This window comes from Vipera ursinii (assembly GCF_947247035.1).
Source record: "Vipera ursinii genome assembly, chromosome: 1".
Taxonomy (NCBI): domain Eukaryota; kingdom Metazoa; phylum Chordata; class Lepidosauria; order Squamata; family Viperidae; genus Vipera; species Vipera ursinii.
Window position 1 is genome coordinate 55,105,520 of NC_139512.1, and position 25,830 is coordinate 55,131,349.

The following is a 25,830-nucleotide window of genomic DNA, read 5'->3' on the forward strand; positions in this document are numbered from 1 at the left end:
CAGACGCTGCCGTTCTTTCTTTCTCGTTCGCGGAGCGCGAGGCGGCGTGCGCATATAGAGGCGTATATAGACCCAGGGAGCCGCCGAGCCTTCCCCCACCCGGAGAGAGAAGCGTTTCTGTGTCGGCGCAGGCACAGATACCCCTCGCTCGCGAGCAGCCTTGCCCTAGCCCGCCGGTCGCGCCCCCCCCAGATGTTGCGCCCGGTGCGGCCGGCCCCCCCCTGCACCCCCCACGCTACGCCACTGCACTACAGTCCTCGTGTTTCCCAGGGTTGCCCGTCATGCCAGACATTCCCTATAGCCCGATTCTTTAGCTCCCCATGTTCCTTAATTCGAGCGAATTTTGTCGGTGCTCCGTGGAGAAACAATATGCAAATGCTGTTTATTTAACTGTGCAAAACTTTTTTAAGACTTTTCATTTCTGTTTTATGCATGGGTTGGGTGGGTCACAAAGTTTACCTCTGGGGACAGCCCGGCCACGCCCGCGCCCATCAGCTGTTCGGCGGTCGAACGCCCAACGCCGGTGGATCCTGCCCGGCTCTGGGGACAGCCCGGCCACGCCCGCGCCCGTCAGCTGTTCGGCGGGCGAACGCCCAACGCCGGTGGATCCCGCCCGGCTCTGGGGACAGCCCGGCCACGCCCACGCCCGTCAGCTGTTCGGCGGGCGAACAACGCCGGTGGAACCCGCCCGGCTCCGGAGACAGCCCGGCCACGCCCGCGCCCATCAGCTGCTCGGCGGGCAAACGCCAAACGCCGGTGGAAGGCGCCCGGCTCTGGAGACAGCCCGCCCACGCCCATCAGCTGTTCGGCGGGCGAACGCCGGACCCGCGGCCCGTGCGGAGCCCAGCCCTCCCTTCTCTCAGCAGCCTGTTCCGAACGAAGGGACAGTTCTTTTTTTTGTTGACTGGAGTATAAGCCGAAGTGGAGTTTTCAGCCCAAAAAAGTGGGCTGAAAAATTCGGCTTATACTCAAGTATATACGGTAACTTTGTAGAACTTTGTAACAAGGAAACTGTCTCTTGCATCACCACTGATGACATTGTTCTTTACAGAAATAAACAAATACCATTACATTCTGATCAGATGCCAAGTAAAATACTGCTTCTCAAAAACCATTTGTAGAAAGAGGACAAGCATACAGTAGTAAATCACTGCTGCATAAGGAAAAAAAACAGTCCATTTAACAACCCCTGCTTTCTTAGAACCAGTATTTTGGAAAACCTTTCTATTTTCACTTGCCACTTATTTATTAACTATCATATTTAAGTGGCCACCCATCTCACAAAATATGACTCCGGGTGGTAGAAAACAGTGGTCAGTGATTACGATCTTGTCTGATAATGATCATGGTATACTGGGATGTAAGAGGAATAAATGGTAACAAATGTGAATTAACAAATGAAGCATGGTCCTCATGTTTTCTGGTGGCCTTGTATCCCAAGGCATTCTTCTCTTGCATTTGGAGTTTCTATAGAGGCCTACATGCTTGACCTGTCTTGGGGCACCATTTGATATGAAGTCTATTTAATTGGTGGGTTCATCTGAATGCAAGAAACCCACAACTCAGTATAACCTACTAACTTCAGAAATAACACAATTCCTGGACCCTCTCCAGTCACTAGAGAAATTTGTCTACAGTCATCCAAGTCAATAGACTCTGGGAGCATCTCTTCAGCCAAACAAAGTTTATTAAAACTGATAAGTTTCACGAGCCACCTGTTTTCTTCTGCTACTGATGTTTCTTTGGATTTTTTTATTAATTAATTGATAGTCTCACATCTCACATGAACCTGGACCAACTCTACTTGGAGACATCAAAGTTGAGTCTCCAGCAGTGGGTGGTGGGACAGAGAACCTGCCACATGTAATAACAAAATAGGAAGGGACCTCGGAGGTCTTCTAGTCAAACCGCCTGCTCAGGCTGGAGACCCTATGCCTTTTCAGACAAATGGCTATCCAGTTTCTTCTTGAAAACCTCCAGTGTTGGAGCATCTACAACTTCTGAAGGCAAATCGTCCCACTGAATAATCCAGTGTTTTTCAACCACTGATGTTGCCTGGTGTGCCGTGGGAAGAATTGAAAAAACACTGACCTAGGAGACAGCGGTGAGAGGAGGAGGAAGAGGAGGAGGAGGAGGAGGAGGAGGAGGAGGAGGAACAGCCACGGGCGGAGTGGCGCTGCAAGACTCTCTGGTGGGGAGCCTTGGCTAAGCTGACGGCCCTACTTTGCTGGAAGCAAAAGCCCGGGAAAAGAAGTGGGCTCGACCTCTCTAGGCTCCACGGCAGCGTAGCTCCGCTCCCTTCTCTGGCTTCGGAGGGTCTCTTGCTGAAGAGAGAGAAGCTGGGGAGAGGTGACCGGCTCGCTTATCGGAAGAGGACGGACGGGCGGCCAGCCCAGCTCGCCTGAGCTGTCGCGTGGTTGGTTGCCTGCAATGTTCGAAAAAGCTCTTCTTCCCCAGCACGCGCCACTTACTCATTACTCCCCGCGCGGCTGAGGATGCGAGACTCCCGCCTGGTCGGCTGCCTGGTTGCTCACCGCGACCCCTCGCCCCAGCCCGAAATAGAGGGATCTGACCGCTTCGCTCTTGGAGGCTTCGCTTGCGTCTGAAAAATTACATGGCTGATTTTTTTTTAACCTGTCCTTTTGATACGTTGCATAATAAAATGTCCTTTGGACCAAAGCAATTAAAAACCTTTGGGGTTTCCCCCCCCCCCGCTGGAGTGAAGTGCTTTTGATGGTAAAGGTGAGAAAGAAAGAAAAAAGGAAGAGAAAGAAGGAGAAAGGGGGAAGGGGAAAAGGGAGGGAGAAAGAAAAAAAAGGAGAATAGAAAAGAAAGAGAGAGAGAGAGGAAGGGAGGAAGGAAGGAAGGAAGGAAAAAAAGCAGGAAGAAAAATTAAAAAGAAATGCAAGTAGCTTCCAGTTTCCACAACAAGTAGAAAGCAAGAAATTGAGAGAGGGAGGGAAAGAAATTGGGAGAGAGAAAGGAAGGAAGGAAGATAAAGAAAGAAAAGAGAGGGAGGGAAGAGAGGGAAGGAAGGAAGAAAGAAAAGAAGGGAAAAAAGAAAATACAGAAAGATAAATTAAAAAGAAATGCAAGCTTTCCTTTTCCTTCACAGCAAAAACAAACAAACAAAAGCCCCAAAATAAAATAAAGAGGCTAATAATAATATAATAATAATAATAATAATAATAATAATAATAATAATAATAAGAAGAAGAAGAAGAAGAAGAAGAAGAAGAAGAAGAAGAAGTTGGAAGGGACCTTGGAGGTCATCTAGTCCAACCCCTTGAGAACACAGGCTATCCTCGACTTACGACCATTCGTGTAGCGACCGTGGGGAGGTCCAACGGTGTGGAAAACGGTGGAGTGCCTCGTGATTTTTTTCATGAAACAAGTGTGCCTTTGCCCAAAAAAGGTTGAAAAACACTGGAATAATCGTTCACTGTCAGGAAATTTCTTCTTAGTTCTAGATTGCTTCTCTCGTTTAGTCTACAGTGATGCTATACAGGTAATCCTCAATTTACCCAAATTTTTGTTGCTAAGTGAGACATTCGTTAAATGAATTTTGCCCCATTTTACAATTCCTTCTTGCCACAGTTAAGTGAATCACTGCAGTTATTACGTTAATAACATGTTTGTTAAGTGAATTTGGCTTTCCCACTGACTTTGCTTGTCAGACGGTTGCAAAAGGGGATCACCTTACACTGCAACAGTCATAAATGTGAGTCAGTTCCCAAGCGTCTTAATTTTGATCACAATACCATGGGAATGCTGCAATGGTCATAAGTATGAAAAACAGTCATAAGTAACTTTTTTCCAGTGCCATTGTAACTTTGAATAGTCACTAAATGAACTGTCGTAAGTCAAGGAATATTGTATTAGCTTGCATATTTTATTTGTAACTCCTTCTCCTTTCCTGTATTCTCGCATTTCTATCAGTGCATCCCATTCTTTATGTAGTCCCACATGCACGCACACACACATACACAAATCCAGGCCAAGTGGAGATCAGCTGGGGGAAATTCTTGGCAAGAGACAGCCAAGAACCCTGGGGATTCAGCCCAGACGTTGACTGCCCAATTTCTGAAACTGGCCAAACAATCCAAGAATTCAACAAAGTTGTGCTGATAATTCCACTCTGCATGGATCCCCATGGATCCTCCAAAACTGGATCCAGTATTCCAAGTCTGCCTTAGTTAAGACCCCACTTGGAATACTGTATCCAGTTTTGGTTGCCACATGTAAAAAAGATGTTGTGACTCTAGAAAGAGTACAGAGAAGAGCAACAAAGATGATTAGGGGACTGGAGGCTAAAACATAGAGAATGGTTGCTGGAATTGGGTATGTCGGCTCAGTGGGTTAGGACGCTGAGCTTGTCGATCAGAAGGTCGGTCGGCAGTTTGGCGGGTCGAATCCCGAGTGCCGCGTAACAGAGTGAGCGCCTGTTACTCATCCCAGCTTCTGCCAACCTAGCAGTTCGAAAGCATGTAAAAAATGCAAGTAGAAAAATAGGGACCACTACGATGGGAAGGTAACAGCATTCCATGCGCCTTTGCCGTCTAGTCATGCTGGTCACATGACCATGGAGACGTCCTCGGGCAAACGCTGGCTCTTCGGCTTTGAAACGGAGATGAGCACAGCCCCCTAGAGTCAGAAACGACTAGCACGCATATGCGGGCAAACCTTTACCTTTTACCTTTTAATCTAATGAAGAGAAAGTTGAGGGGGGACATGATAGCAGTGTTCCAATATCTCAGGGGTTGCCACAAAGAAGAGGAGGACAATGTATTCTCTAAAGCACCTGAAGGCAGGACAAGAAGATGGAAACTAATCAAGAAGAGAAGCAAACCTGGAACTAAGGAGAAATTTCCTGACAGTTAGAACAATTAATCAATGGAACAACTTGCTTCCAGAAGTTGTGTTACCCTTCTGGTAACATATCTATTATTAAATAGATATGTTCTCCAGGAATCATGAAGACCAGTTTAGTCTGATGGCCAAATCCCTGGACCAGCAGCAGAATACCTGACTTCTAGTTCTGTCTTGAATAACATAGCCAAATGTGTGTCATTCTCTCTGCTCTAGGAATAAGTAAGGAAGGGCAAAACACTTTGTAAAAAAGTTACTAGAGAATTGCATGGACCTGACCTTGAGGCTGACAGAAAATGAGTCTGATTCAGAGAGGAAAAAAAATGGAGTCATCAACAGAACATTGGTGCAGCTATAAAGGATCCTACAATTAGATGAACTTTGGGTCACATGGCATAATGTCAACTACAGTGATAAAGTTAACTACTAAAACATGGCTAATTATCATAAAATATGGATTGGAGCAGTGTGTGAAGATTGCACCTGTGTCTGATACAGAGGTAGGAAGAATGGTGGCACTGTTTCCTCTACCCAAGGAAACAAGGGAAAACACAAACACTATGGGGAGTGTATAAGTATACTTGAGAAAGTGCTGGGCAGCATTCTGATCAAAAGAATGTGAAGGACGACAATGAACAAACTTTGAATACAGGCCAGATGTTTGCTCCTTGGCACATATACAAATGTGAAAAAGAATAATTATTGTATATCTCCTAATTCAGAGTAGGGATATGACAAAATGAATGGGCTTGAAATGTGGAATGTTGGCATGAAGTAGTTTTACATTTATTCAATGAAGGCTTTCAAATAACAGCTCATTCCATTCCAGTTTGAGGGGTAGTGGAAAAAGGATGTGGTCCTTTTTGAAAAAGCCTGCACAGGTAAAATTTCTTTGTAAGACTGAAACTTAATTTAAATTACAAATCTAAGTCTGACATGAGTAGATTCATTTTCCATTGTGTGGGTTTTAAAACGTTCCAAAAATACTCATGCTATATATGGGTTAGTAAACATGAAACTAGGAGAAAGGAGCTGTGACAGAATGGATCTGGGGCTTCCTGAATGTGGAGCCAAAACATGTAATAAAATTTCTAAAATAATACAAAATTTAAAAATAAAGCCATTTTTAGCTGTGATACTCCCATTAAACTGCAAAAAAATAAATAAATCACATATCATATTGACCACCAGTCCAACAGCCCAAAGCCAATCATGAAGGAAAACTACCATTTTATATACCAAAGTCTCTTCTTTACAATCTGATTAGTTGCTGCAAATTGAGTCATCCTTCCAGCCCCCTAGGTCACTCACACATGAAGTGCTTTTCCATCCAAATGCTTTTCTGTCTTCTAAGAATGAAAACTTCAACACAAATTCAACTTCCAAGGCCTGAAGTGGGTTGATAGAAGGCAGTTTGTTTTACCTGTGAATCGTATCAACTGTGGCAAGAACAGAAAGACTGATTTTGTTTCTTTTTATTGGCTATCCTGATCTATTTTTTTTCTTTTATGCTGAATACAATGTCTGAATGAAGATAATTTGAAACCTTCCTTTTAACTGGCTCGGGAGTTTGTCTCATCTAAATGACAGAGGTGAGGCAAGAATGAAGAGGCAGAATGGAACTTTTCTATAATATAAGCCAGCAAGTTTTGTTTTCTTCCCTGCAAACTATCCCAAGAGGATCAAATTAACTTCAAAGCTTTTCTTGACCAGGACCAAGGAATAGTGTACTTAAATTTTGTGCGCTTTATAGAAGGTCAGAAATCAAAGTTTAAATAATTTTCCCACAAAACTTTATAACATAAATACTGTTAATTAGAATCGAAATATTTTGCTCAGTATTAAAACTACAAACCAAAAATAAAATAAGTGTTAAAGTTTATTGGATATGCTGAACTTAAGAACTGTTAACTATTAACTATTACTGTTAGTATTAAATACTTTCAAACATAACATGCAAGCAAATAAACATTGCTACTAATGGAATTAGAAAAGTAGCGATGTGTGACATATGCCTTCTTGCTACATCCTCAGATGCCCATTTTACAGCTGTAATGTAATCACAAAATGAAAATAACTATTATTACATTAATTGGGAACATTTCACCATCAGAACATTAGATCCATTGAAAATTAGTTTGGCACAAGCTAGGGAACATTAAAACAATCCAGTTCACTAGTGACTAGGAAAAAAGTAAGATACACACACTTAGAATGCTACACAACTATTCAGAATCATTTAAAATATGTACTTAATGGGCAAAACTCATTGAACATGAAGGAAATTGAAATTAGCAAATGCATATTTATTCTGAAGTACTCCAACTGAGTTCAGGGAATTTCCCATTTAGTTTATTAAATGTGTGATCTAATGTTCCACAATCATGAAGGCAATTATCAGAATATATCTGGCCAAATCAGCAATATTGTCAAATCTCTCCCTATTTAAAATTGTAAAAAGCAGCAATTGGAACCAAATAAAATCACTACTTAATAAAGTCTCTCTGATTTCAACAACTCTAAAATGGCGCAGTTGGCTGGCATTTTACAGATGCAACAGAATAAAACAGTAATTTTGTTTCCTCACTCTTATCCCATAGACTACTAGGCTCATACTTCACTATGTTTACGTGTTTGATCATATTTGTTTCTTTCTCTCCAAGAGTCTTTTTGCCTACTATATATCCCAGAGTTCCTCAGTAAACCCAAGGGATACCTTGGGCTCCACTAATGAGGAGAGACTGCTCAGGACCAATGCTACCAAGCATTTGGGCTTCTCCAGCATTTTATCAGATGCCAAACAAACTGTCTTTTAATTGTTTGGAAATTTTAGTCTTATCTCAGTCGTAAGAGAAGAATATTTTGTCATTAAAAAAATGAGGAAAAGGTTTATTCTCCAAGTAGAAAAGAATCAGGTTGACTTCTCATCTATTCTTCGTCTACTCTGTTTACAAACATGCTTGTAAAGTACACAGATATACAAAGGGCAAAAACATACAGCTGCAAAGTTTTATCTTTCAGGTCTAATTTTATATACTGTATACGTGTCAAGCCTAGGTATAGGAATGGGAAGATTCAGCAGTTCACTTGATACTTAGATAATGATTTGTTTGGAAAGGTTAGAAACTAGGACTGACTAGAAGGCAACTCCTGCCCCCCCCCCCAAATCTTTCAAATGAAAGGAAATTAGTCAGTAACAACCAATATTTGTCCCTGTACCCAATGTACCCAAGTTTTAATCTACTGGGTTTCATGAGGATTACTCTTCCCAAAATTAACAATTATAGGATTGCAGCCTAATACTAGATTTTTCTTACATAAATCCTTCTGAGCAAAGGTCAGCTTTTCTTAATACATCAGTAGAATCAAAATAATTTTCCAGTAGTCAGATTTGATTTGGACTACATAAAAGTTTAAGCAATATCTCAAGAAACAGAAACTAATTCACATTATTTGTTGATATTCTCATTTTCTTTATTTTTAAAATCAATTTATAATGTTGGCAATTACTAACCAATATAATGGAAATATGACCAAGCAGAGGTGCTTTGTGTAAGGGAAAAATGAAATTCCTTTGACTCATTTTCAACCTGCATAAATTTCATCAGATGCTCTCCAGTTTAAGTACTAAACAAAATGAGAATCAATATACTTCCCATTTGCATTTTTTAAAGTACAGTATTCATGTACAACTCCAAAACTCCTGATTCTGTGTTAAAAATCTGTTTTGTATCATTTACAGTCTGTCGTTGCCTATGCCCTGTATCACTGGGGATGGAAAGATTCCCCTTGTTGTGACTGTGGTGTTGATATGCAAAGTATTAAACATATTGTACTTACAGGAGGTTTGCAGTAAGCTTGAAAAAATGCAACTTTTTGCGGGGGGGGGGAGGAGATATAAGTGGGTGCAGCGCCCCTGCAGTTGGTTGTAAGGGTAGATGAACCATCAAGGGCCCAATTTTTCCTCACATGACAGCAGGAGTACTGGCCATAACTTCAGGCACAGGACATAAATCCCTTCATTCAGCATTGTCATAACTTCAAACAGTCATAACTTGAGAACTATCTGTATTTAAATATTAACCAACCTTCCCTCATCCACTGTATTTTTTAAAATGAAGATTTAATTAAGAGCATTAGGGCCAAATAAATTACAAATCTGGATGAAGCTCAATCCTCGTATAACTTTATGTATATATTGTAGGCAATTATGTATGTAATTTACATAATTATTATATTTAAAATACAAATATTATTAAATATATTCCAACATAAAACTAGTTCTATTTGACTCCAAAGCAGTACAATAAATTGTATCTTGTAACAGCATTACTTCATTCCACAGATGACTAAAAATAGCAAGCTGTATTCAGTAGGGATTTTGCACTATTGGGAAACATTTATAATTACTTACAGGATACCCCACATATCTCATAAAATACTTTGCATCTTATTCTATAGTATTCAGAATTACTGCAATCACCAGGAATATAAGAGGGATCTGAGGTGTGAGAGATAGAAATGCCAACATATGCAAGGCTTTGTACTAGCAGAAAATCACAATTAGATTTTGAATACCAAAAAAAAAATGTAACCTATCTGAATTTCAGTAAAGTATCTGAAGTACACGATGAAGTGAGAATCACCATGCAGAGTGGAAAAAGATGAGGCATATTGAATTACCTACAAAAATTCCAGTGGAAGATTTAACTGGTTAGAAAGTCTTGCAGCAATCAGCTATTTGACATTTTACTGCTAGGAATCAAAGAGAAGGAAGTTGGAGGATGATGATGAAATGTGTGAATGTTATGAAGACAGCATTGCTTACATATAAAAGGGATGTAGATATGCAGAATGAACTGCGTAACCTTTCCATCTCAAAGCATACTATTCTAAATAAATACTGTAAGTAAAAATTAGTTCACTTGAGTACTGCCATAGCCCCTCAAAAAGAATTTGACTCTGCATATGACTCCTGACCTTAAAGGGAAGATTAGTGAAAAATGGTTTTGTTCCATATTTTTAGTAAATCTACTGATCTGTCTACCATGTTTCCCCGAAAGTTAGACCCAGCCGACAGTAAACCCTAGCTTGTTTTTTGGGGGGCTGGGCTTAAAATAAGCCCTACTCTAAAACTAAGCCCTGGTTTTGGGGTGAGGTGCACCGCTAAAAATCAAGATAAGGCAGGGGTGGGAGGGTGAAGCTGCCCCACACGCCCTGCACCCGCTTACCTTACCGGTAGGACAACATTGCGCCATTGCTGTTCCTCTCGGCAGGACGCCGCATGGTGCTTCAGGCTGCTTCCACTCCTTGTGCAGCGCTTCAGGCCGCTTCTGTTGCTCATGCACTTCGGGCTGTTTCTGCTGCCACATGGCGCTTTGAAATGACCCAAAGAGCTACGCAGCGTCCTCCCGTGAGCAGCAGAAACGGCCCGAAGCGCACAAGCAACAGAAGCAGCCCAAAGTACTGTGCAAGCAGCGGAAGCAGCCTGAAGTGCTGCGCAAGCAGCGGAAGCGGCCTGAAGTACATGAGCAGCAGAAGCGGTCTAAAGTGCCATGTGACGTCCTGCTGGGAGGAGCGGCAACGGCGCAATGCACCACATGATGTCCGGCTCCAGGTGGCAGTAAGGAGCCGCAGAAGAACTCAAGCAGCGGCGTGACAGGTGTCGGGGCATGGGAGGCCTGGCTGCGGTGGTCCTAAACTAAGACATTCTCCGAAATTAAGACCTAGTGCCTCTTTTGGAGGCAAAAAAAATAATATAAGACCGGGTCTTAATTTTGGGGAAAAACAATATTCTAAAGGTAAATTATTGGGGAAACAATTGCTCCTCTTTACAAATACATATAGTAATTGAATACTTTTTCATACCTGATTAAGGGTAATCATCTTGAACACAAAAAGAGAAGAAAACAAACTGGATGTCAGAACAAACTAGAAAATGCCAAAAGAAATGAAGCCATGGCCAAGAAAGACAGAAATTTCAAGAAGAAGCTTAACAAAGAGTTCCAGAGAAGTTAATGAAGCAGTGTTACAACATCTGTAAAAACACACAGGCATGGAAAAATGAGTAAAGGCTTCCAAATATCTCTGAATTCTAAAGGTTTACTTCTAGATTATTGTTCACTAAGTGATGTGGTCATGTAATGTTGACTTTAAACTTGCATCACTTAGTGACAGCAATCCTGGTCCCAACTGTCATTGTAACCGGAAGACTACACGTAATGACTTTTTGTTGACTTCATGGACACTTCCATATGGTTTTCTTAGCATCAATGCAGAAGTGATTTACTATGCTCTTTTTTCAGTTTTTTAATCCGCAGTCCTGGATTTCCTCAGCTTTTCTAAAATAAATTAAGTATGGCTAGCTGCTGCCACCTGCTGAACATGTAAAGGCTACTCAATTAATGTGCCTAGTGCATATGTAGCATAATAGACTAAAATTATATCATTGACATTTTTGTATGTTGAGTTATAACCACTTTTGTGAAACCACATTTCTCAACTCATTTCCTGGGTTTATCTCCAAAGCTCTCTTTAAAACACAATGTTAACAGGTTGCTATGGGAACTTTGGTTCCACAACTGCTCTAATGACAATAACAAACAAAGACAATTTCTGAGCATTTTCAATTCATAAATTCTTTAATGATGCTTCCAGTCATATAGTACTGCTAATGCGAAAGAAAACAAACTCAATTTTCCCAATTTGAAAGAGACTTCCTGTCTTAAATGCTTGATATTATACCAAAAAAGCTCACTCAAAAAGGCAATCCATATTAAATAATTATTAATGCTAATACACCATTATGTACTCTGGACAAGGTAGAAGCTTCATACAAAGTTTGCATTCAGGATCAAATCCGTACAATTTATCCAGAGTACATACATCAGGAATTTTTCCAAGAAGTGAAGACAACGTTTGTATTTACATATTAAATAACTATGGCCCTTCTATATAAACATCATGGTTTTCTGTTAATTTTCAGAAATAATTAAAGACTTCCCAAATTTACAGATTATTTTCTCCTTAAATAAAGGACAATTCAAAGATGCTAAATCAACACAAAAGGAAATTTTGCACAAAAACTTAACTTTAAATATTATTTTAATTAAAAATGTAAATATAAAGTTGGCATGATGCAAAGCAACTGCACTGTCTACCCCCAAGGTGCCTTTTCACTTTTGGGGCAACCATGACCTGGATAACTGAGAATTTCCATAGCCAGCGCTGCCTAACATATTTCTTTGCAAGAATACCTTGGCCCCACAAAGGTCCCACTGGGATGGAAAAAAACCTTGCTTTGAACTTGATATTTTATGACTGGCTATGCCCATTATGGGGGGAAAAAATACAAATTGTTTCCAGCCCACAAATAACATCCATTCCTATCCTATTTATCACAATCCACTCTTTCCTTCCTCCATATCCTCATTCAAACTTAAATAACCACTTTTTCTCCTAAAACCCTTCCGGAGATTATCCCACACCAGTTGGGATGTGGATCCCAACTGCTGAAAGGTTACTGGATTATGGAATGATAGAAAATGGAAGGAAATTTCCAACGTGCTGAGGTAAAGGTTAATTTGCTAAAGATGTAGAAGAAAATGCCTCATCTAAGAAGGAAAAGAAATAGAGACTTTTTTTGCATTGCATGAGTCATTTTTTAAATTCCTTGATCAAACCAGGAAGAAACTAGCTCTGTACAAGTAAGAACAGTTTGGTTGCTATAGCAGCCAACTAAACATTGAGCAATTGAGTTTGCTCTTTGATAAGAATTTAGCAGAGTCTTTCCAATATTGCAAAAAGGGGCAGAACAGCATCTGCTTCCTTAAATGAAAGTGTTCTTTATGAAAACTTCTGAGATTAAGTGAGCAAATTCTCCAGAATTGGCACCCTATGTCAGCTATCCCTTTTCATATAGTGATTATTCTGCTTTTTTATCACATATAGACAAGGCTCTGTAGCTTCTGTCTGTCACTTTTCTTCCAACTGGATTCATTCCTGGTATCAGAGCTCAAATAGGAAGGGAGTAAGAGATTGAAGGACAGAAATTTCTATTCTCCACTGCCCACTTAACAGAACAACAGAACAGAATAACAGAGCTGGAACAGACCTTGGAAGTCTTCTAGTCCAATCCTCTGCTCAAGCAGGAAACCCTACACCATTTCAGACAAATGGTTGTCCAATCTCTTCTTAAAAACCTCCAGTGTACTTTGCACCTCAAACACATTCTCTCAAACAAACAGAAGCCAAAAAACACCTGTGCCAGCAGCAGAATGGAGTGACAAAATGTATTTTTTCAGTCCACCGTATCTTTTGCTCCCCAACAGAGAGCTGCCATTTTTCTTGACTATTATTAATCTGTGAAACCACAAGGAAGACATTTCAGTTTAACCGAGGGTGGAAAAAATGCCTTCTTTTTCTTTAATCTCCTCTTCTCAATAGGCTACTGCTGCATTGGCAGACTTTTCATTAGGATCAGTAAAAAAATTTCAACTGCCCCCCAAGATATTTATATTTTATAAATTGTTTAAATCACTGTTACTAATTGCATACCAAAAAGAAAGAAAAAATAGAGGAAGTTATTAAGAAAAAAAGCAAAGCATGCAAACATAAATTCATGGATATGTGTACATATATAAAAACTCTATGTAAGCATTTCAATAATGTTTTCATTTTTGGAAATTTCACTACCATCATCCATAGATAATCTGTCATGGATGTTCATTGGAGCCATCCATTTAGCCTTCCAGTGTTGAAAATAAAAGACTTTTAACTATCAGTAGGCCAGAGAAACCATTTTCATTGTCCAGATGTTGGTTTCATCCAACAGGAATATACTTCAAAAAAATATGAAACTTTGAGAATATCTTATGTCAGTGACATAACACAGCTAAATTGGTCTTTTGAAGATAGGCAGTATATAGCTGAGTACCATGTATTTTGTCTGATTCAGGATTTAAAATCTATGCAGTTTCCTCCCACTTTTCCAAATTAAAAAAAATCTGCTCATTTTTTTCATGCCTTAAGATCAAAGGACACCTGCTCATTGTTTATGTAATAGTTCATCTCATCAGGGAACCACCTAACTTAGATATACCAGCTTTATTCCTTACAGATAGTGACTTAAGAGTCCATCTTGCCCTGTTTCTCAGGAACCAGCCCTCCAGAATTTATTAATCCATATAGCTATATGCCCATTCACAGTGATGCTAAAACATTTGTGACCCATTTTGAAATGTCAGTATTTCTGAATAAACATGGCCGAAAACATGATCTGTTCTCCATATAGATCCTGAAACTAGGTAAAGAAAACTCAATTAAACCATTAAAAATGTTCAATTCTCCACTGAGGAAAATGAGGCCAAACTACATATGGCAAAAGTATATGAATCTCTAAGATTATCAGTTCATTTAAGAAGAAATTGAAGCCAAGTGTTTCAATCAATGGGGCAACAATCAGATTTGAGGTGGGAGGTCCTGCTTTAAAAGCAGAATACTAGACATTCATTATCCAAGTCAAATCCTAAGAACGCAGGTTGTGTGTCTTGGCTTGAACAAACGATATTTTTGATGATTTCAGAAAGATTGAGTGCAAATGGAGGCAATTCAACACCAGCGACCAGACAAGATCACACCATGAGCAAAATATGTAATATTATGGAAATATTTAAGGATCTAAAAGTCTATCTTGCATTGGTCAATGTCAGGATGAGACCACCATCAGGAGACCACTGAGCAATAATGGTGTACATAGCTGTATACTCACAGTTTGCAAAGGACCACATAGATAAACTAGAAGAATACTGGAAGAATGTTCTGAGGACAAATGAGGCCAAAACAGAACTTTTTGGCTTGAATGAAAACTGTTAAATTTGCTGAAAGGCAAACATTGTATTCTAAGATAAGAACCTTATCCCATCTGTGAAACAGGATGGTGGCAATATTATGGTCTGGGCCTGTTTTGCTGCCTCTGAGCAAGGATGACTTGCCATTAATTGATGAAATGAAGAATTCTGAATTGAACCAGAAAATTTTGATAGAAAAATGTCAGGGTATTCATCTGTGAACTGAAACCCAAGAGAAATTGCTCATGCAGTAAAGCATTCTCCCACATGACCAATGAAAGTTAAAGCAGAAGAAAGTTTACTTTTTGGAAAGGCCAAGTCAAAGTTCTGACGTTAATCCTATAAAAATGCTGCAGAGGAATCTGAAACGTGAATTTGTATAATTGGGTGCTCTTTATTTAGTTTTAGGACGTGTGGAGAACAGCTCACACTTTAATTCATATTCATGCAAAAATACTAAAAATTTCAAGGGGTTCACAAACTTTAAGCGCTACTATAATAGTTGACTATTAGACTATTATAGACTAATAGTAGACTAATGGACTATTATAGTTTCCTTTGTTTTCTTTTCTCTAGGTTAAACGTGCCCAGATTCTTTAAATGTTCCTCATGGGGATGCAGTAATGGTCATAAGTGCAAGGACTGGTCATAAAGTTGTTTTTTTCCAGCACCACTAACTTTGAACAGTTGCTAAGTGGCACTTATAAAGTGAGGTCTACCTGAACAATTTTTCTAAACCTACCCTGTATAGAATTATGAGAATGACATATAGAAAGAGGTTGAGCAGTAGAGTGATAGGTTTTATCTAAATAAAATTAAGAAAGTACGTAATTGTCATTATGTAAAAATAAAACATAATTCTTTTAAAGAAGTGGAAAACATTTTGTCACTTATGTCCTGATAATTTCGGTTGCAGTATCACTGACCGAACAATTTTCTCTATTCCCCTATGAAGTTTCAATCATATCCTCACTCTAGAAGTGAGAGATGGTAGCTTTGAGCCATTCTTAGTTACATTAGTGTTAATGTAGCATGAATGAAAGCATGGATGAAATTGCAAGATTGGTAAAATTTGTTATTTTTAGTCAGTTAAGCCATAAGAGCCTTGGTGGAGCAGTGGGCTAATGCCTCCTTAAGTAAAACCAGCTGCCTGCAATTAGTGCAGGTTCGCATCCCACCAGGCTCAAGGTTGACTCAGCCTTCCATCCTTCCGAGGTAGGTAAAATGAGGACCCAGATTGTTGGGGGCAATAAGCTGACTTTGTAATAATGCCGCTTGGGGTGTGTGTGAAAGCCCTAACAAGCAGGCATATACATAGAATGAAGGCTACTGCTAAGCTTGTAAGCCGCCCTGAGTCTTCGGAGAAGGGCGGGATATAAATGTAATAAAAATAAAATAAATAATGGGTTTGATCCAAAGAGTAGAACAAAATGTACTGACCATGTCAGATTCATGATTTCTCCCCTCTGCTCCCTGATCAACCCCATTTGTCATCATTTTGCTGATGTTTCCCTAAAAAAAAATGAATGTAGCAGCACAATGCTGATAGTTTCTCAGAATTGCACAATAGAGTTACACTGCTTAATCAGCAGTATTATAATTGGTTTCATTTATGGCCTCTATTGGTTTAGAAGGTTTGAAAATATGAAACGGTAACCCATTCCCCTCATATTTATGCAACAATGGGATCTGTAGGAGGAAGGAAACAGGAAGAAACCTAAACACGGACAGTCCTACAGCTGGACCTGCCCCATTCCGGCTGCAGCATCATGATTGCCGGATGTTTTTCCAACTGCTGGTCATGAGCAGAAGGAGGAGAGCAAAGCCAGAGGAATCAACCAATCACTTTATCCAATGCTGGGTTTGGAAAACCAGGATAACATCAATCAGCAGTGAGTCAGAACAGATGCAGGAGAGGCAGGAGAGGAATCAGCAACAGGAAAAACAGATTTCTTGCTTTCTGCCAATTCAAGGATGGAGAGGATAGCATTTTAATTCAGTCACAGTGAAGGTTTTAAATAATACGGCACCAAATTTAAGTCTCACCAGGTGACAACATCTGGCTGAAACCTTGTCCAGACTCAGAAATAAACAGGATCAGCACCATTAGGAACTAGATGGAAGATCTCCAAGGAATATCAGGGCGACAGACTAAATTGGGTATCCATCCATTCATCCTATGTGTGTGTGTGTGTGTGTGTGTGTGTGTGTGTTCATACAATAAATAGATTAAAGGATCACAATCACAAACATAACCAATTCTAGAATCACCGTCAAGAAACTAGATGGACATGAACTTACTATAGGGAGATTTGATCTTGTCAACCAAAGCAGGACCAAGCACTACAAAAATATATCAGAACAGCAAGGGAAAAAAGCAAGCAAGGACCAATCCAAAACTTCCTTTAGCTCTTGAACCTCCCAATCCTGAAAGAGCCATAACCTTACAGTGCAATGTAATCCTACCCAGAAAGCTACTTAACCAGATTTTTTCTTCTGCACCATAAGGAACCACTACCAGCTGTTCCAAAGGAGGGATCTCTGAAATGGTTGGATTTTTCTTTCTAAAAACATTATTTATCTTGATTTTATTACGATTGCAGGTATTACTTGCATCCTGCTTTGGGGATGTTTATTTATTTATTTATTTAAATTCCATTTATATCCCGCCCTTCTCCGAAGACTCAGGGCGGCTTACAAGCTTAGCAGTAGCCTTCATTCTATGTATATGCCTGCTTGTTAGGGCTTTCACACACACCCCAAGTGGCATTATTACAAAGTCAGCTTAATTGCCCCCAACAATCTGGGTCCTCATTTTACCTACCTCGGAAGGATGGAAGGCTGAGTCAACCTTGAGCCTGGTGGGATGCGAACCTGCACTAATTGCAGGCAGCTGGTGTTACTTAAGGAGGCATCAGCCCTCTGCTCCACCAAGGCTCATGAACAACAGGCTACAAATAAATGGTTAGAACCAAAAAAATAACAGATAAACAGAAGACTGTGAGTAGCTTTTACTTTTAGAGTACCCAACCAAAAAGAAAAAAGAAACATAGGGGAAACAACAGTATTCAGAGTGACACAAAACATGAAAGAAAAACACCACTCTAAGAGTGAGAAGTCTCATCTCCAACAGGTTTGTCTCCCCTGCGAGGGTGCTATAAAGTTTTCAGCCAATACTCCTTTCACATTGCAGTTTAACATTTATTCACCTTGTTAACAGAACCATTGCTTAGACAGGTCTATCCATTTCTCATTAAAGGCCTACATATTAGGGTTTGAATGATCTCACAAGAAATATGGTAACAGCTGCTTGGTATATTTTTCTAAAAAATTTTTAAAATGGTTTTAACTCTGAAACTGTTTATCAGAGCAGCATATACAGCACATATGGAGGTGCATAATGCCCTAATCAGAAAAAGAATATTTGCTTATTGCATTTATATCCCACCCTGCTATGCAGGACGTGTAACAGCACATATAAGAGTGTCTCAACTGTTATCACCCAGCTGGGGTAAAGGCAAATTGGCGGGAATGTTATTAAATCTCTTCTCTAGAACCATGGATGTTAGAACATGGTTCTATAACAAGCCGATGACAACACTCTCCTATCCAACTACTGTTATTAAACGACATTAGTTAGGAAATGTAAAAGGCATAGTACAAAAGCTGCATTTACGATAAAGAGAAATTTTACTCTTTTTTAAATAAACCCAGGTCAGGCACTCATTTCTTTATCTCTCAAGTACGTCTCTCAAACTCTAGCATCACCAAGATGAATTGCAAGAAAAGATGCCTAGTGTGCCACTGGAGGACGATAAAATAGTGAATCAGACTGGACACAAGAGTCCATATTTGGGCCTGATCATAGCAATTGAATAAGGCAACAAAATTTTGCCCACATTGTTTCCACCAATAGCTGCCCAGCAGCCCTATTTAAGGTGACCCATTCTTTGCTGGGGAGGGACAGCTCCCAGGAACATCTAAAAGGCCACTGGGAGTATTCATGCTATCTGGTGGACAAAACTATTGATATTCAATCAGTTGGATTCTAAATGGGTAGGTCCAGATGAATTGCTTGGTGCTGTTGATGTTATCTGGATGAGCTTGATTCACTGAATCCTAAGGAAAAGGTCCTCTGAACTGTGTGAGATCCAGGTCTCTACTGGATTGTCAAGATAGCGTGTAGTTAGATCCTTGCAATAGTGTCAGTATCTCTGAGAGAAAAGGTGTTCTCTCCAGCCGTGAGAGACCATCATTGGACCCTTCCACTCTGGGCAGTTATTGTCCTGTCTCTAACTTTCCCTTTATGGGGAAGTTTATTGAGAAAAAAGTCAGACAGCAGTTGCAGAAAGTCTTGGAGGAAGCATATTATCTAGACCTGTTTCAATTGGGTTTCAGGAGAGGGTCAGTACACTACTGAGAGACTTTTAGTCATGCTTGCTGAAAACCTTTGGCAGAAACAGGATGAGGGTGATGTGTCCATTTTTGTGCTCCATCTTCCAGCAGCCATCAATAACTTCCATATCCTTCTGAGATGCAAGTATTGGGAGTAGTGGGCACCATGCTGCTATGATTCATCTCCTTCAATGGTCATTTTTAGTCAGTACTGATGGGGAGGAGAAGTCATGCCCACAACCCCTCACATGTGATGTGCCTCAGGCTCAACATTCTTGCCCCTTCTGTATAACATCTATTTGGAACTGCTGGATGAAATAATTTATCAGTTCAGGGTCTAGTATACTGCTCAAAAAACCAAAGGGAACACAAGATAAGACATCCTACTATTAAATACAGTACATTGTGTTGTTTAAGTGTTCCCTTTATTTTTTTGAGCAGTATATTAGTCAAAGGTTGCTAATACTCACTTGTACATATCAACCCTAAGCTGAACAATTCCCCATTCAAAACCAGTGTGCAATTTTGAGGTCCTCCTGGACTCAGCCACTGTTCAAAGAGCAACTTTGGATAGATCCACCATGTGCAACAGCTGTACTCTTTTCTTAAGTCCTTCAGATGGTTAATCATAGCCTAATCACCTCATCGTAGGACTACTGCAATGTGGTGTACATCTGGAAGCTAGATGCAATTCAAAATGCATGGGGTAGTAATGTGCATTTCACTTTACATCCATGTGTCATCATTGCCTTGCAAGACACAAGTCCATAAACAACTTTTCATAGCTTAGCACCTGATTATTTGAGGAGCAGCTTTTCTCTGATTGTTTCTGCCTATCTGGGTCAATCAGGCTGAGTGGATATGCTCTGGGTACCTTTAGTCAAATGATGCCTTCTTGCAGGAATGAGGAAGCATGTTGTCTCTGTTGTAGCAACTGTCTTCGGAACAGCAGCCCCCAGAGACACATACAGTATAGCTCCCACTCTTCAAATCTTCCAATCATCTCTTAAGACATGAATTTTCTGAAGCCTGGGGTGAACATGCTTGTGGAGTACCTGGCAAATTTTTCTGGATATTATTTATGTGATTTGTCTGGAAGGTCATGTTGTTGTTAAAATTATGTATTATTTTAAATATTGTAAACTGTCCAGAATCTTTTTGAAGGTGGGCACCCTCATAATCCAATCAATAATCAAATCATGTGAGGTGAAATAGCTGATAGTATTTTTCAAAATATTTAAAAATTCTGAATCCCTCCCAAAAGATTGAGGTGAAACCTCTCATTTTGGAAAGACAATGAAAGATTTAAATACCTCACACTTCCTTCTAACTCAAAAAAAATATATTCAAAACTGAGCATAAATACCAGCCATTATTAAAAGTTTCCAAGCAGATTATGAGGACAAAAACCATTCCCTGGTTTGGAAAAAAAAACCTAATGGAGAAGCCCCTTAAAGGGCTTTACATAATTTCTATTTTAAGAAATGAAGTGCAGATGTAGACATTTAATACAAAAGCACATACAATTTCTTAAAACTGTACTTACAGTTTTAGATGAAGGATTCAGAGGGGTTGTCTTGGCAACATTGAGGCCATCGATCACAACATCAAAAGGGGGATGTTCATTCACAAATCTCTGAAAACGTTCTAATTCCTAAAACCATATTTTAAAAGATAAAGACAAATAAGATGTAATATATCTTATAATAATCTCCTATATTAGAATGATGTAGAATAGCCTCTAGACAAGATGGGCAGCACATAAATCCGATAAATAAATATTCCTAAATTAGAATGTGATTGACATATAAATATACAAGTTGTATAAAAGAGCCTTGGTGGAGCAGTGGGCTAATGCCTCCTTAAGTAACACCAGCTGCCTGCAATTATTGCAGGTTCGCATCTCACCAGGCTCAAGGTTGACTCAGCCTTCCATCCTTCCGAGGTAGGTAAAATGAGGACCCAGATTGTTGGGGGCGATAAGCTGACTTTGTAATAATGCTGCTTGGGGGGGGGGGGAAAGCCCTAATAAGCAGGCATATACATAGAATGAAGGCTATTGCTAAGCACATTTGATTTGTGCTTAGATTGTAAGCCGCCCTGAGTCTTCGGAGAAGGGCGGGATATAAATGGGATTAAAAAAATAAAAAAATAAAATGTACCTTACAAAAGCAATAAATATTCTTCACAAATATTTAGGATAGTGTATCACTAATATAATATGCAATGTTGATTTTTTTAAAAAAATAAAGAAAAATGTTGATACTGGTACAAAAACTAATTAGAATATGCCATCAATTGATTCACATCTAATTAAGTTTATTGAATCAAATTTTACTGTTATATTCAAATAGGCAGCCCGTGCAGCCAAGAAATAACCCCTTCTTCTATAGTCACGGTACTTAATTTAGGCATCTCCTGGAGGTAATGGAGCAATTTGTATTTGTTTATTAGTCAAAGGTTCAATTTGGTTCTGCTACTGCCCAGAGGTTTGTGTAAAACAACTGAGTCTGGGCTTTTTATGGGGGGTAATGACATTATTTAAGACTAGGAAAAGGTGTAATTGGGTCCAACAGTTTAAGAACTACTGCAGTATAGAATGAAAAACCAATTGTCCAAACAAATGCACAGGAGAAGAGGTGAAAGAAATTTCACACAGCTTATGGGCAGGAAGAATTATAGGCCGTGATTATGGAAGCAAAATTTTGGGCCCAGCATACTGCAAGCTTAATAGCCTATCTTTCAACCCTGGGAACTTTAGGATGTGTGGACTTGAGAATTCCCCAGTCAGTATGATTGGATTTGCTGGCTGGGGGAAATCCTGGAAGTCCAAACATTTTAAAGTACAGGTAGTCCTCAACTTACAACAGTTCGTTTAGAGATCATTTGAAGTTACAACGGCACTGAAAAAAGTGACTTATGAACACTTTTCACATGACCATTGCTGCATTCTCATGTTCATGTGATCAAAATTTAGATGCTTGGCAACAGGTTCATATTTATAGGGACATGTGATCACCTTTTGCAACCTTCTGACAGGCAAAGTCAATGGGAAAGCCAGATTCATTTAACAACCACATTACTAACTAATGACTACAGTGATTCACTTAACAACTATGGCAAGAAAGTTCATAAAATTAAGAAAAACCCACATAACAACTGTCTTGCTTAGCCACAGAAATTTTGGGCTCAATTGTAGTCATAAGTCCAGGTTTACCTGTGATAGATTCTGCACTGAACAGTGGAACTCTGCAAGACATTTGCAAGATATTTTATGAAATACCACTCCTAAAACCATTAAGGCAACTGTGTTCACTGGAAGGCTCAGTGCCTGTGCACACTTTCAGGGTTCTGACAGACAAGAGACAAATAAAGCAGAACTCTGAGGCTTGAAAATTCCTCAAAGAACAAGTTTATTAGTTACAAAGTTATCAGCATGGTCAAAAGTGAAGCCAAGTCTGAATTTCACAAGTAACAATTGCCAAACTACAAAGTTAAATGTCCACCCGCAAAACCATAGAAGCAACTTTGTTCCCCAATATACGTATTTGGTGGGTGTTTTATGCAACACCCAGTTCCTGGTCTCGGGAGCAGCAGACGACCTTGGTTCTCATGGGACAGAAGATTATTTTGACTAACGAAGCACCTGGGCAACCCCCCTCCCTCCGTTCTATGTGGCAACCTAGAATGAGAAGGAAAAATGGCTGTAGCCATGCTCATTGTAGAATTTCCATTGGGGTCATCTCTACAGCAGCTGTGCATAAACACACATATGCAGAAAGAACCTGGAAAAAGCTCCTAAAGCAGCAAGCATTCCAGTGCTTTCTGAACAGTGTTTTAACAGTTCCCTTTTGCATTTATTTAGTATCTTACATAATTGATTTTTCCAATTCACATCTCCGTTTTAGGTTTTTATGAGAAATCTTGATCTAGCTTCATTTCAAAAATTTTCAATTTTATGACTAAGCAAAAATTAACCCAGACAACACTTTGTTCATTAAGCACTAATAAATTGTAATGATAGAAAATTAATAAAATACTTTTTTAAAAAAATATCTTTTTATTGAATTTACAAAAAAGGATTAAAACCTTGAAGAAGCCGTTGTGATGGGACAAACAAGAATTGAAGGGAATCCCATGACAATATTTGAGTGAATTAAATATTAAGATTTTCAGAAGTAAAAGGAAGGAATCAAAAAATGGTTTATTTGATCAAGGTTAAAATAAGATATGTTTTTATCAAATACTGGCAACCATTTGCAGATCTTTTGCTGACACCATGATTGAAAAGTTGATGTTTCGTGGATTTGCTTATAGATAAGGGATGGCATATGGGAAGCAGAGATAGGAGGTGAAGAGCTACCAAAATAGTTTGTGCTGGTGATGAAGATTGGGAGTAATTTCTTTATATCTACTCTTTCTTTCCTTTAATTTTCCTTTCCTTACGTTTTCTCTCTTTTTACTTTTTCTGAGTTAGTTTTTATTATTGCAATTAAAATAAAAGAATGATAATCTTTCTATTTTCAGGTTTTTGAGATATGGAGAAGAGTTTAAATCTTGTCTACTTTTTTAACCAGTTAACAATCCATAAAACTTTGTTTTATAATCTTATGACCATAAGGACTTTTGAGAAACTTTGCCAACAAATGACTTTATTTCAAAAAACCCTCTTTTCTCTGCAAGCTTGGTGATTTTTCCTGATTACTATTTCTACCAATTTGTTCCAAACAGAGAGAGACCTCCTGATCAGTTGTTGTGGCATGTCAAGTACTTTTCTTACAAAGAACAGGATAACTAATATTTTATTCACATTCCGATAGAGCAAAATATCCTTACATAAATCTTATAATAATAAAATTCTGTTGCGTGTATAATAGTGGATTGATCTTAATCTTGCCTTCCATATCCCTTTCAAAAAATGCATACGAGTTGATGACTGTGGTTTGTCTGGAATAAACAAATAAAACCAAGTTGCATATTTCTTTCCCAGGTTCATAGCCCAAGGCAAATTTCTCATATACCAATAATTTAGTTCTTTTGCAAGTGAAAAAGAAGGTGGAGGGACAGAGATTTGACCTATCTTTTAGAAGCAGTTTTTTCCCCTAAGAAAAACTCAAATTACTTAGATTGTAATTACTTTCCATTAAAATAGTGTTTGATTTTAACAATCAAATGATGAGGTGAGAGAAAGAAGGGAAATAAGAAGCAAATTAATGATTTGTTGAATTGTCATCACACTTCTGTCACAAATAAATCCCTGCAAAGTGATAATTATTATTAAAAGCAATTTCCTTAGTGTGATGAGAAAAATAGTCATTGAGATGAGTGAACAGAGCAGTAAAATCAGTGGTATCCAATACACAATACAATTCTGGACCTATATCAACAGTAGCAAGATGACAATAAATATATGGGGAGGTCAACAATGAGACCTCAGGGCCCAAGTTTCAAACTATTTATCGATAGGACTCAGTAGAGGTCAGAGGAAAATGTGTAATGAAAGTCTCTGTATGTACTAGAAGCAGATGGTACAAGCTATCTTTATGCCAAAGGGCAGTTCATATATGACACCTATTGGTGAGCAACTGTTTAATTTAGTTAAATGGAGATTAATTAGCTCAGATTTTCATCCATTGAGCAAAACAATATTACTATAGTTTACATTAAGAAACTGTAATGATGTATCACGTGCACATGGCCATGTGCTAGAGTAGAATATAAACAGACTAGAACATAAGAACTAGATAAGAACCATAAAAATTATCTGGGGGGAAAACCAAGTAAACTCCAATTAATTTATGTATAAAATCAAAGTTTAGAGAATTGAAGTAAGTAACATGGACAGAGTCAAGTAATGCCTACACCCACTGTCAGGTATAGGATTTCAAACAATGCTGGAAAGTACTGAAGAATCTAAGGGCTGCATTCAGGATGAATCAGAACAATGAAACTATAGGTGTGTCCTCATGAGCAATAAATGGAAATCTTAAGCAGGACTAAAGTTACTTAACTGTTCTAATAAGTAAAAGACTATTGAAGGCAAAGGTTGAAGATTGAAATGACGATTCTTATATTACGTTTTCTGAATCTACAAGAAGGATTTGTAAGCATTTTTGAATGACCTATCTCACAAGGACTCTTGATTGGCCTCTTCAAAGTATCCGCTCTTAGGTTTATTTGCAGAGGACTGCATTTGTTAAACACTGATATCTCTCTGGGAAAGTCCCCTCAATCTAACTAATGGTGGAAAGCACACACCCTTTTTAAATAATAATAGAATATTAGAGGATGTAAGAATTGCACCCATTCATTCACAGTAGTTCCACAAACTCCCTAACTTGGAAATGGAAGCTGCAAGTCAAGGTGTTCAGACAATATGCAAGCTGTGTGATGTTGTATCTAATACAATCAAACATAAACACATAATCAGAGCATTACAAAGGAGTTCAAACGCAGTTAACACATAATATTTGTTCCACTATCAGGAAGTTATCTTGTATAGGAATCTTTTAATGCAATGCATTATAATTGCATTATAATCTAATTGTTCACATGTACGCTCTTCTTTGCCATATGACTTTTGTATACTAGGCATCCATGACATATATCATACATACATATAAACGTAAATACATACATACAAGCTATTCTTTAGTCAGTACTGAATGTTTATGCATTTGTTCTTCTCACAGTTCAAACATCTAAATTACAGTACCTC

The 25,830-nt window shown here is 38.9% G+C and overlaps 1 protein-coding gene across 2 annotated transcripts in view; it reads right to left on the bottom strand.

Moving 5' to 3' along the window:
- The window catches only part of PRORP (protein only RNase P catalytic subunit), a 50,817-nt gene that overhangs the window by 9,280 nt on the left and 15,707 nt on the right, over positions 1–25,830 (bottom strand). Inside the window, exon 4 of one of the 2 annotated variants that reach the window (XM_083348953.1) lies at positions 20,659–20,766. The exons of the other annotated variant lie outside the window; for it this stretch is intronic. Coding sequence (XP_083205079.1) covers positions 20,659–20,766 — 108 coding nt within the window. The remainder of the gene's footprint in view (positions 1–20,658; positions 20,767–25,830) is intronic. 2 annotated transcript variants of the gene reach the window in all.